This window comes from Polyodon spathula, chromosome 12, assembly GCF_017654505.1.
Source record: "Polyodon spathula isolate WHYD16114869_AA chromosome 12, ASM1765450v1, whole genome shotgun sequence".
Classification (NCBI taxonomy): Eukaryota; Metazoa; Chordata; class Actinopteri; order Acipenseriformes; family Polyodontidae; genus Polyodon; species Polyodon spathula.
In genome coordinates, this window is record NC_054545.1 from 9667397 (window position 1) to 9680067 (window position 12671).

Sequence of the window (12671 nt, forward strand, 5' to 3'; positions counted from 1 at the left end):
ATAAATGAGATGCAGTTTTCTGACTTTTCTTCCAATTTATTTCTACATCAGTTTCAGAAAAAACATGCTAAACGTCCATCTTGTATTACCTTTTTAATATTATCCTGCATTCTGTTCTTTTCTTGTCAAATGATTCACCAGGGTTTTATGGTGTTTCATAGTTTGTTTTGGATGGATGCAACACAGAATCAGAACTTTTTGTATGGAGGGTCAAGGGTATCCATAAGAATGGAAACTAAAAGGTTTGAAAAAAGGTATTTAAATGCTTAGAAAATGAACCAAGAATAATTTAATAGTTGGTTCAAAGAGGTTCATGGAGAAAGGACCAACCTTGCTTCTTTTAGATGACATTGCTTTGAAACACAGTCACTATGACAGTTAATTTTATATGAATCTATGATAATTAACTACAGTAGCCTGGAATATTTTGAGAGGTGCATTATAAGCAATGGGTACAATGAACATCAAGTCATGCACACACACACAGACACACACACTATGAAACACCATCCTGTATTCCACAGATGACCTATTTATGAAGCTTACTGGGCACTAGCCAATACTAGTTAAGTTTTACAGCTGTGACTTCATATTTTCATCATGCTGTCTACCGGTAAGAAACTTATTCATGAAATATTAGAAAAAGAGAAAGAATTGACATTTTCTTTCTTTCTTTGTTTAGCCTAACAGTAACAACCCCCTTTACCAAATAGACTGGCGCCACCAAGCAAAGTACTTCAGTGTTTAAGTCCCCAGAATAGCACACAGCCTACAATTTATAGTATATATAGTTTGATGGCAAGTATATAATGGTTTCAAAACACAGATAACCTTATTTGTGTGGCTGGTGTCAAGTGAAGTTCAAAGAAAACTTCAAAAGTTAGACCAAAAGAATTCCATGTGACACTGGCTCTTAAGAATGTGGAGTTTAATCACTAAAGATAAGAATTATCCCTGGCGGTATCAAAGCAACTCAAAATTGACAGTTTTAGTTTTACACACTGAACTTCACATGTAACATAATCTTAAGAACACCAAGTAAAAGTTGTATTCATTCTGTATTTTTTGTATCCTTCATACTATTTGATATGCAGACCACATGACTAGCTTAGTTTTTATTCTTAAGCTCTTTCTGCAGCATTTTGCTTTCAACTTGTAAAATGGTACTATGTGGAGGTATTTGTACAACACGGTAGATCTATCATGTTACATCATGGATGGACGATTACAGGGTTATTATTAGAAACCATTTGCAAGTTGATTGAGGGAGAGGAAATATCATTTGCTACAATGTAGAAACCTTTGCAAGTAGAAACATATCCCAGGAGTAAAGAATATGTTGTGTGTTACTTTACCCCAGTGAATTAACTACAAAGCAAAGGATGCCAAACAGCAGTTCAAGCTAAGCGTACATAAAGTTGAAACCATTTATTTAACTTTTTGTTTTGTTTTATTCTTTGCCATTGCTGTTTCTTCACAATAAACAGTGGCCATACATGCTTTATAAAGTAATTACATGAGGTTTACTTGTGGCTTTTTGTAGCTGAACAAGAAAAACGAAAACTGAAATTTTACTTTAAACATAACAAAAAGGCATAAGTAAACCTAGTGTTATTACTTTGTGAAGTCGTGTCTGTGGCCACTGTTTACTGCAAAGCAACGGCAAGGAATGAAAAAAGTAAAAAAATAAATAAAATGTGGTGTCAACTTTATGTACTATTTACTTCAGGAATAAACAAACGAACGTTTAACTTGAACTGCTATTTGGCGTCCTTTGTTTGGTAGTTAATTCACAGGGTTAAGCAACAAAACTTATTCTTTACTCCTGGGATATTTCTCTATTGTAACGTGTTACATATTGCAACATCATGCTGTAAAATAATGACAGACACATACACACACACACGTCCTTGCTGCTATGCTGTCACTGCCTGCGTTTTGAGCAATATAATGGCTTGTATTATTTTTTAAAATGAATGAATATCCGACCACACACACACATATACACACACACACGACAATGGCAGTCACCCTTCAGTTAGCCTCATATTTTGTTACAGTTTATAAGCAGAGGGAGACTTTGAAACGTGCAGACCTTAAAATTCTACTTTGTGAAAACAAACCTGCCAACATTAGCTTGCTTAAACTGGTTCAGAAACTTCGGAAAATTTCTACTTACTGGCTGTTTCCACCAGCTCAGGGTGTAGATTGTAAGGAATAAGAGGATCAGGCAGGTCAGCAAAGAAAGCTTTAAGAGCTCCCGCCACTGCATTTACTGCCACATCCATTGCCATCAGATCCACACTGTGGTCTAGAAGACAAAAAAAAATACAAAAAAAAAAAACCTTTTTTTATTAGAAAGCCTAAAGAAAGGCGACAGCAGTCACTATAAATAGATCTGCAATGTAAAAGCAAAACTCTACAATTGAGAGTAAAAACATTTATTTTTATAAGAAATAAATAAAGCAAACCAGATTAACAGTCATGGATTTGAATTAACATAGGTTGGCTACCAGGCAAATAAATGCTTATTAGTTACACTTTTTGGTAGAATTTTACTATATAAAAACCATCATCTCTTATAAACATTGTTATGTACAGTTACAGTATGTGTCAATTTAGGTACCGTCTGCCATTTACAACTTGACATGACTAAAATAATACAATTTTACAACATGACTCTTGTGGATATTTGTTTACATTATTGTTAAGTATAAACATTTTGATCAAGTACATGGATTTTGAATCAATCACATTTTTATTTCCCATGAAAAACGAATTAATTCAACAGAGACTGTTATATGATTTAAATTCAAGACATACTACTAATTTGCTTAACAGACCTTAGGAAACACTGGACTGAATACATGACATGGTTCCACATTTCTATTCAAGCTGATAATGCGAGGTGGTTACCCTAGAATATGAAACAAACCATTACCTTGGTCAAACTGCTTTTGAATATTATCTTGATCAGTCTTATTTCCACTGACACGGTATAAACCCTCAGTCAGCAATCCTGGAGGAGAGAAAAACATTATTGGAGGATGTGTTTACCTTAATAAAGCAGTAAATATTTATGGTATAGAAAAAAACGATATAATCCCTTGTATAAAAACAGTATTACACCCCAACCAAGAAAAAGCCATTATAAAATCAGGACAGAAAAAAAAAAGTTACCATCCTACATTCCCTTTAAGACGTTCATTCAGTTAACCGCTATGGCTAAAGTAACTTCCCATTTTTAGCCACACTGGTAAAATGTAAGCCATACCAAAGAATATTGAAGAAAACCATAAATATGTTTTATTGTACACAATAAAGACTATAACTGTGCCCAGCAACCCTCTCCTCTAAACACTAAACTCACCAAAGGTTTCTCTAAATACAAATATTGGGGAGCTTTTCAGCTTCCAATGCAGGTCTGAATGACATACAAAACACCACACTGTCACTGGTAGGACTCATAATATAGGTTCTGTCTGCCATTAACAATTTCACAAGACTAAAATAATACCATTTTACAACATGACTGTTGTGGATGTTTGTTTACATTATTGTTAAGTATAAACATTTTGAACTGGTTATAAACAAACACACTGTTTCAACAAGACAAAACAGTGTAAATTATTTCAAAACACAAAGATATTTAACTCTTTGCGGTCCTATGTTGGACCAGGTCCGACATCATCAAAAAAACATAAAGCACAGGTCTCTAGTTGTTTTTTTTTTCTCCGGAAAAAAGCAGAGAAAAACTTTCAATGGCCGAGTGAGACCAATAGGAGCCGAATGAAGCCGAAAAAAACCAAAACAAAAAGGGCGTATCTGACAGCCCCACGCACCACAGAGATAACACGGACATAAACAAAGCAGATAGCTGCTTCTGCATCCAAACAATATCGTGGACATTTGCAGAGCTTTTTCAGATGTTATACTAATAAAATTATGACTTGGATCACATTATTGAGGGGTTTGGTGATAAAACAAGTGATCAGGAGAGGATTTATCAGTATACACGTCTATAAAGTGAACAGGGGAGGGGCTTGGCTGGAGATGCAGTACTGATGTCGTTTTGTCATGCAATGCCTTTTAAACCTGTTTTACTCAGAAAAAACAGCGCATGTAAAATAAATAGCGCGTGTGAAAATAAACCGGACCTGATGCGCCTGACAAGTGCTGAATAAATGGACCGCTAAGGGTTAAATGCCAGACCCTACCCTTTACTTACACATAAACAGTATATTTAAAGTGCAGTATAACTATGATTCCCATTTAATCAATATTTCTGAATTGGTTTGCTGATATGATATTCATGTGCTGAACCTTTACGTTATTTTGATGGTGTCGTGGTTTTCTTTCCACTGCAGAACGGTAAAGCGAAACTGCCAGTAGACAGTGCGAAGTGTAGGTTAATATAAATGCCTCCCTCACTGGCCGTAGCTCTAGCTACATAAGCTGGTAATATTAAGTAGGATTGTACAGCCATGACTGTGTTTAAAAAATACATAAATAAAAAAGGTGTTTTTTCACCTGGGACTACTGACAGTAATATTGCACGGATTCCGATATTAAAACTCAATAAATCATAGCGAGACGAATCCTTTTTAAAATAGTAAATGTGCTCGTTCTTTTATTAACTGTTCTTATTCCGGATGTTCTTGGAATGTTCTGTTACTATTTCCAAACTAAATTTCAGTATATTTTAAAGAGACTGCAAACAGCGACTGTGGCTTTTACTGTCGTATCTTTGTTTCTAATCAACGTTAGTGCGCATGTTATGTAACCAAGCTAAATAGCTCTCATTGGGTGAAACAAAATGAAACAAAACCTGTACTGATTCATCTGCCAGCACACATTCTAAGTTTGTCATACACAAACCTTCGCCACTGTGGCGAACAGTGAAAATGAATTGAGCCACACAGGAAAACATTTAGCTTGTGGCAACGTAGCGAGCAGGTAGCGGGAACATAGCCAGCAAAATGTCAGCATTCGAACTGTACTATTTCCATTTAGCTCTAGTAAGCTAGACAAAATGTACTTAAACTGTTCATGTAGCAAAGCAAATGAATTGTGGCTCATCTGCAGTTTTACTTAATGACTTAAAATTTAGTAGGCACAAGGCTCTTACATTTTTCTCTTAAATAACCTATTTCCCATCCCCTAGGTTAACAGTGAAGCCCAGCATGTATATTATGGGACTATGCTCAAATATTTGACTTTTTGCTCAGCCAAACAGTGAAACAGAATCCTGTTCTGGCTACCCATTGATGCGTTTTGTCAATTTAACTTCTACATAATAATCTCTGTGCCTTTGGTTTTAAAATGCATGTCCCAAATTGCCTCAAGTCAGTAGCTGTCATGAGGACTCACAACTGGAATTGCTTGCCTAGCTTGTTTGAAATGACTGCAGACAGTGCAAATATCAACAGGCCACCAACAAAAAGATATACAATTTGTATCCTGAATAACCCTTGTTTAAATTACCAGCACTGTTGTTAAATACAGCATGCAATTTCCATAGATTAAATCACAATCCTATAGCCCAATACAGTCATTTAGTCACTTTATGTACACTATTATGCACTGGACAGGTCTGCCATAAATTGGGTTTGATCTCAAGTGGCATTTCTTTTTCTCTTCACATTAGAAAGCAGTTACGCTGACTCTATGTTTTGGATTGCACCATACTGGTGCAAACAATCTCTTCCAGCACAATGCTCGCTCTTCACTGTGCTTGGAGAGAAATACAGTGGAACTCACGGTGATACAGCTTGACCCTTTGGCTAAACACCAAATAGAGCTAAACAAATTCTGCCATAGTAAAATAATTCACCAGAAATAAGCAGCAAAAAATAAATAAATATCTATTTTCATATGCATGGAATTTTTTATTTATTATTATTATTTCAAATCATAAAATTGTCCATTTGTGCATTCTTTCAATTTCATGTGGAGACTTGAGACTCATTTATTTAGACAACTAAATAAAATAAATAAATAAATAAAATAAAACAATGACTTGCTAGACAACGGAGGTGCAGTTTCTTCTCTGAAATCACCCAACTAGATCATTTATTTATCTTTTCAACAACAACTTGCCTGGCTGTTCTACCAGCATTTCTGTGATCATTTATCTGGAAAACAAGAGCAATCTGGAAGACGATTTGCTTCTTGAGCTAGCAGGGGTACGGTGCCTATTCGGACTGCAGAATACAAACATGCAGGTTAACCCTTTAAGTGTTAGCCATAGATCCATTTCTAGTAAGTTATAAAAATGTAGGTATAAACTATCGAAATACATATTGAACTGGATCCATTATATAGTTTGAGAAGCTAAAAGTACGTCACATCTGATAAACTGTTTTAGTGTCATTAGCAATTCAGAGGAAAGGGTTTTTACTACAAGTTAACCCCCGACTGCCACCCGTTCCATTGTTTATGATCTAAAAGTTCACTATTTCTTATACCACAACATTTATTTTTGATTAACACCTAAAGTGACTAATTGTCAAGGTGACTCACCTGTGTAGAATTTCATGATCACTGTCATTATCACTTGTCTGTTCAAGCCGATTGCTTCCATATGCCACAGGGCTTCCAATAAGCAAGGCAGTCTATGCTAGTATAAGCTGCTATGGATAAAAATCCCTTCAGAATGCCACCCCAAGTGTACTGACTAAAAGCACATGTATTTTTATTTAAATTTTCCCCTTTTTAAAAGAGTTGCTTAATTCCTCATTATTCTTACTTTACACACATCTTATTTTTTTACAAATGTGACTGATAGTCATCTGTCAATCAAATTTGGTAGACATGGCATCTGCACCCAGTTCAACCAATGAAAGCTGTAAATAATTTTATAGGCAAAACCTATGATTGAACAGGATTTCACTTTTACAATATGTATTATTTTCTTTTTTTTTTTTTTTTTTAATTAATGCTAGTTAGTGGCATTATATTATATTATCAGAGATGATTGTTTACCTTTAAAATCCCCACCCATAAGGAAGCAAGAGGTGCAAAAGGTGTTAACTTTATTCTATACATTACTAAAGGTACAGTAATTGTTATTAATACCTTTTCGATTATGCAAACTACTATCGGCCCCAATTAGTTTGGATAATTGACTCTCTACTGTATATTGGAAAACAAAACTGTATAACTGAAAAGCACATAAAGGGTTAAAACAACCAGGTTCAACCTTTAAACTGCCAGTATACTTAGAAGGGTAAATTCTAATAAATATTTGCATGATTGCAGGTTTATTTAGTTATTAAAAGACACATTCTGCTATCTGTATAATCAGAAGCTCCGTCTTCTATAATTAAGCAAATACGGGAGTAAAATATTAAATTGTAATGCAAGACATCCCCGCCATGTATATACTGATCAATGCAGTCATGATATTTCTTAAGTGACTGGAGTGGATTTTTTCTAATATTACCTATATTAATTACATAGCACAATATAAAAAAAAAACTACACAGAAACCTAACTTTGCTTACAAAAGAATTTGAACAAACGCTGAACAAATAAATGAAATAATATTACAACAGAAAACCGGGTCCTGGTCTGTGATGATTGACTAAAATCAGACCTTTCTACTTTGGCCTGTATGTATATTATGTACGAGATGTCAACGGTATTGTTACAGAGACTGGACAGAAGGATTAGTACATCTGTGTTCCAACTGTTACGTATAGATCAGTCTATTCAGTTTAGTTCTGATTTGCAATGAACAGATGGTTAACATTTAGAATTAACCATTTTCTTCAAGCATAAATCTAAGACTACTACATAATCTGCCTTTGAATGGATCATTCAGAAATGCATGAATAAAGGTATGTGTTACGTGGATCTCTTAGTACCGATTGGCACAAAAACATGATTTTTTCAGTTGGCTATTCTGTGTTTTTTGTGGGGGGGTTCTTTTGGGGGGGGACACACAGATAGTTGTAGAAGTACCTTCATGATGCCACTTGAACTAGCAGAAAGCGTGAGTGTTGGCGCATTCATTAGAGTATTTCTGACATGTAGGAGCCTGGCTATGAGCAATCCAACTCAGCAGGGAATTAACATGACTAAATAATTGCACTGACTGATGGGTAAAACATCTGTACATCCTGGTTGGACACAGCTTTTACACCACCTGTGAAGAGTCATTAATGCAAAGACCAGCTTTTCTCTAGTCGTTTAATGTCCAGCCCTGGAAAAGAAAAGAGTTCACTTTGATGATCTTGCTACTTTATGTCCTACACTGTGTTCACCCTGATGACAACAGAAGTAAATGTTTCTTAATGTAATGTGACAGCCAGCAAGCCCCAATCCCTGCATGTCTCCCACAGAAAGTGGCTGTGGAGCATCTCAAACACAATGAGTCAATCTGCCCTCAAGATTGCACTTAATGTGACTGCACCCAACTGTAGGAGGTGCAAAGATGCTATAGGGAAAACGGTCTCTCAAACTACACTTGTTAATGCATATCGACAACCCACAATTTTATTTTCGTGTACAGTCTATTTTAATTCATGACTTTCAGTACCTCAAGCATATAACTACTGAACCTCTGCAGTTTTTATTTGAGCTAAAATTGCAACGGGGTAATGGTCCGAGCTTACTCCCACCCACAATCACATTTTTCACCTCTGAAACACATAGGTTTTGGGAATGCAGGAAAACAGCAACTCAGTGGTGTTCACAGGCATAAATATTTATTGTGACTCTGGATACGTCACACAAATGACAACTGATGCTCACAGACTAACAGATTGTATACAAAATGACTGACGTTCACAAATATCAAGCTCATGAATGACCCAACACACAGCAAGACACAGGATTAAATAAGCCCCAGCCCCACCTACTCATAACAGGATCAATTATTCATTAAACAGTTACACCTGGAACGATTTTATACATAAATAAATTAACATCCATTCCATTTACAATAAACATTCATGAATTTTCAAATTAAACATGTTTCTTCTCCTTTAGACGTTTGTGTTTAACCTGTATGAATACCGTCTTTGTTTACAAACAACGATTGAAAAACTATTCCATTATTGTTTACATGTTATCATTGTCATTATTATTACTCTAGTCCCTCTTACCAGTAAAAACTGATCATCATTACCCCTTCTATTGCAAGAACAAAACACATCTCACATGTAAAGCTACGGTAACGTCATTAAGGTAAGCATTTTAATCTAAATAAAGCAATATACTGTCCTATATTAAGTATACTTGCTCAACAGCATGCATGATACACAACCTGCGGCTCTATTGCCAGTAGAATAACAATAATCATAAACACAATAACATGCATTTAACTCTTTGCGGTCCTATGTCGGACTAGGTCCAACAATATGATTTTCCCTTTCCGGTCCGACATCATCAAAAAGACGTCAAGCATAGGTCTCTAGTTGTTTTTTCTCCAGAAAAAGTAGAGAAAACCTTTCAATGGCCGAATGAGACCGATACAAGCCGAAAAAAAGGGGGGGAGGGGGCAGATCTGAGCAATACACATAGCCCTTGCACCACAGACATAAACAAACAAGATAGCTGCAAAGAATATCACAGACATTTGCAGAGTTTTTGAGATGTCATTGTAATAAAATAATGACTTAGATCGCATTATTGAGAAGTATGGTGATAAAACGAGTGATCAGGAGATGATTTATAAGTATGCACAACTATGAAGAGGTATGTGATAAATACAGCCAACAAGGGGTGGGGTGCGGTTGGAGATGCAGTACTGACTGCCCTGTTAATACGCAGTGCCTTTTAAACCTGTTTTACTGTGAAAATAAAATACTTTTAAACAGTGCATGTAAAATAAACAGCGCGTGTGAAAATAAATTGGACCTGATGCGCCTGGCAGGCACTCAATAAATGGACCGCAAAGGGTTAAGTATTACAGTGAGGGTCTCACCCTGACAAAAATGAATGTTCTCATTACATTTAAATCTAGCCATTAAAAGAGTAAAGCCTATAACACGTATATTCATTCTTCTCATACATTCACTCTCAAAAAGTATGCTTTATAAAAAACATTGAATTTGTGTTTTCTAAAATTGAACTTATATTGTAGTTCTGATGCAATGGTTAATTCACAATGCAGAAAGGTAACAAAACAAAAAAAGCAATCTGTAGAACTGACGTTGTATATTTAAGTATTTAGAACAAAATCAACAATTAATAACATTTAGAAACTCTATAATAGAGGTAATGTGGGCACAGGAGCACAACAGGGTGGATATGATTTGACATGATGAGTCTGCAAGGATCAAGTGTTAAAAACGGTTCTGTGAGATACACGACCATTCCACAATGATCAACGCCTCCAATTCTACAAAGCAGCTGGAAGAGGAAATCTGCAACAAAGTCTCTTTCTCCAGCACAGCCATCAGAAATAGCACAGTCTACAGTATACTGTATGAGGAAGTGCCTATTTATACAAGTGTGGTCAACATATTTCAAATGTTCTACATTTTTTGTGGTATGTTAACATTAGCGAAATGTAAGTTCTCCAGACAAAGATTTTAACTTCGTCAGACGGAATCGGCTGTATGGCTGGGACCGACTCAACCCACGACATTAGAGACATTCCTGTTTCACGCAATCAGTATTTCCACTTTCACTCTTCACTTAGTGAAGGCTTGTTTAAAATCAGTCTTTACGATCCCCCCTCTCTCCATTTCAAGTTAATTCCTTTTTTTTTTTTTAATAACGAGAATGGAACGACACTGTATGATACAGGTGAAACGTTAGCATTGGTGTAACGAAATGACAATGTGACAGAAACAGTAACCACCAGAAACAGACCTACTGTAAAACTGTTAGGCTAATCCAGCTCAAGGTCACCTTCTTGCTCATCAGCAGTAGCCATAACAGTATACACCCCCCCCCCCCCCACTAAACAGTTATTCTCTTGGTATTTACTGTTGCTGATAGCCAATTACTAAAGGGTTAGTGGTCATCAACACACATACATAAGGATGCTTTGTGTTCTGCAAGTGCTGTGCAAAAATGTTTAAATGTAGAAAGAATGCATTATTTAGTAACACTCAAAAACAGCTTGTGGTACTTTCAATTATATTTTATTTCTAATTAGACACATAAAACACACTACAATAATGCATTCCAATGTTATTAAAAAGAACAGAAAAGTAATTTAAAAAAAGGCAAAGTAGGTGGGTGTGTCATTTGGAAGTAGTCTTATTGTCACTTACAACTTCAGATGTACTTCTTATGTAAAAACTTAGCAAAGGCTGTATATCATGCTGTACAGTGATCCGGTGTATGCTATCACACTCCCAGCTTCCTGACCCTCTGGCACCCATTGATACAACACAAGCATTTAAGAAACTATTTTTTTTTTTTTTTTATCCAGGAAGCCTTACTTTATGCTAAGGATAAGATATGTTCTTTGTATTTACTGATTAAGCTACATGGCCTATTGTAAGGCTGGAGAGTACAGCAGTTAAATGAGCAACCACAAGCAAAAAGCCATGGTCTATTTTCCATGCAACCATCGGCAAACCAAAGAGCACGGACTGTAGGAGAACAAAGGCATCAGAAGGAGGGATAGAAATGACAACGCTTATAGCAGATTAGGACTGGCAGGAAGTACTGGTACTGCACAAGTCTTGCTCAATATTTAGCACAACACAAAACCAATAATGGCATCTCCTGAATATTTGCTGCACAGCACATAAAATGTAGAGAACATTTTATCAAACCCCAAATCAGCAGGCATTTCAGAAAGCAAATCTCCCCCACCCCTAACTGGACAGCACAGATAAACTACAGCATCCAGAATCCCATAACCCTAAACAAAATCACCTTAAATACAGCACAGGTAAATGCACAGTACAGATATATGCATACTTTTAAAAAGAACTGTGAACTGCAACAAAAGACTGCAAATGTGAAAATGCAGACAATGGGCTGGAAATAAGCCTCAATGCAAAACAATTTTACAATAAAATAGTCTGCATCCACCCACGCTCACACAAAAAAATGCAAGTAATCCTTGATCCTTTGAAGGTAATGGTATTGTCCTGGAAATGTTAATAAAACACAGGCAAGGTTATTGACACACCCTAACGAATGACGGCTCACTGTGTAAACAGACCTTGCTACTGTACGTTGAACATGTATGGATAACTGGTATAAGCAGCACTGTATTTAAAGTCTCATTACTCCGTTAACAAAAAAGTATTGAAACATTTTTGGTTTGCTGTCTTCAGTAGAAAGGGCCGCAAATTAAGTCAAGTATTGTAGCAAGGAGAAGTAATTGTATCGTACATAGGCCTGTATAATACAATTATACCATACCACGCCTACTAAAAAGACGTGAACACACAGTGCACCAATGAAGCGCCAGATCGACAAAAATAAAACCAGCCCCAGTATCAATCTTTCTGTTGCACCAATTAGAAAAGCTATTTGGAGCATTTGCCCCTTCCTGTTTATAATATCCGCCCTTACTGTGGCACTAAAGCAGTCTCATATGCGACGGATTACTGATGATAAATTACTAAAATTAATGCATTAAAAAATGTGTGTTTGGTGACACTGATCATGTGACCGGTTATATGTCTAGCATATTATTATTAAAAGTTTTACCACTTCTCCACAGTTTATACGTTTAAACGTTTAAAATTCCC

At 36.0% G+C, this 12671-nt stretch overlaps 1 protein-coding gene across 4 annotated transcripts in view; it reads right to left on the reverse strand.

Annotated features, from left to right (window-relative positions):
- LOC121324228 (rho GTPase-activating protein 5-like) overlaps window positions 1-12671 on the reverse strand; it is a 34851-nt gene that overhangs the window by 4136 nt on the left and 18044 nt on the right. For 3 of the 4 annotated variants that reach the window (XM_041265883.1, XM_041265884.1, XM_041265885.1), the window contains 2 exons: window positions 2942-3019; window positions 2180-2311 (listed from right to left, as the gene is read on the reverse strand). In XM_041265883.1, coding sequence (XP_041121817.1) covers window positions 2180-2311; window positions 2942-3019 — 210 coding nt within the window. Of the gene's footprint in view, window positions 1-126; window positions 236-2179; window positions 2312-2941; window positions 3020-12671 lie in introns of those variants that run through there. The other variant, XM_041265886.1, reaches the window with a different exon arrangement.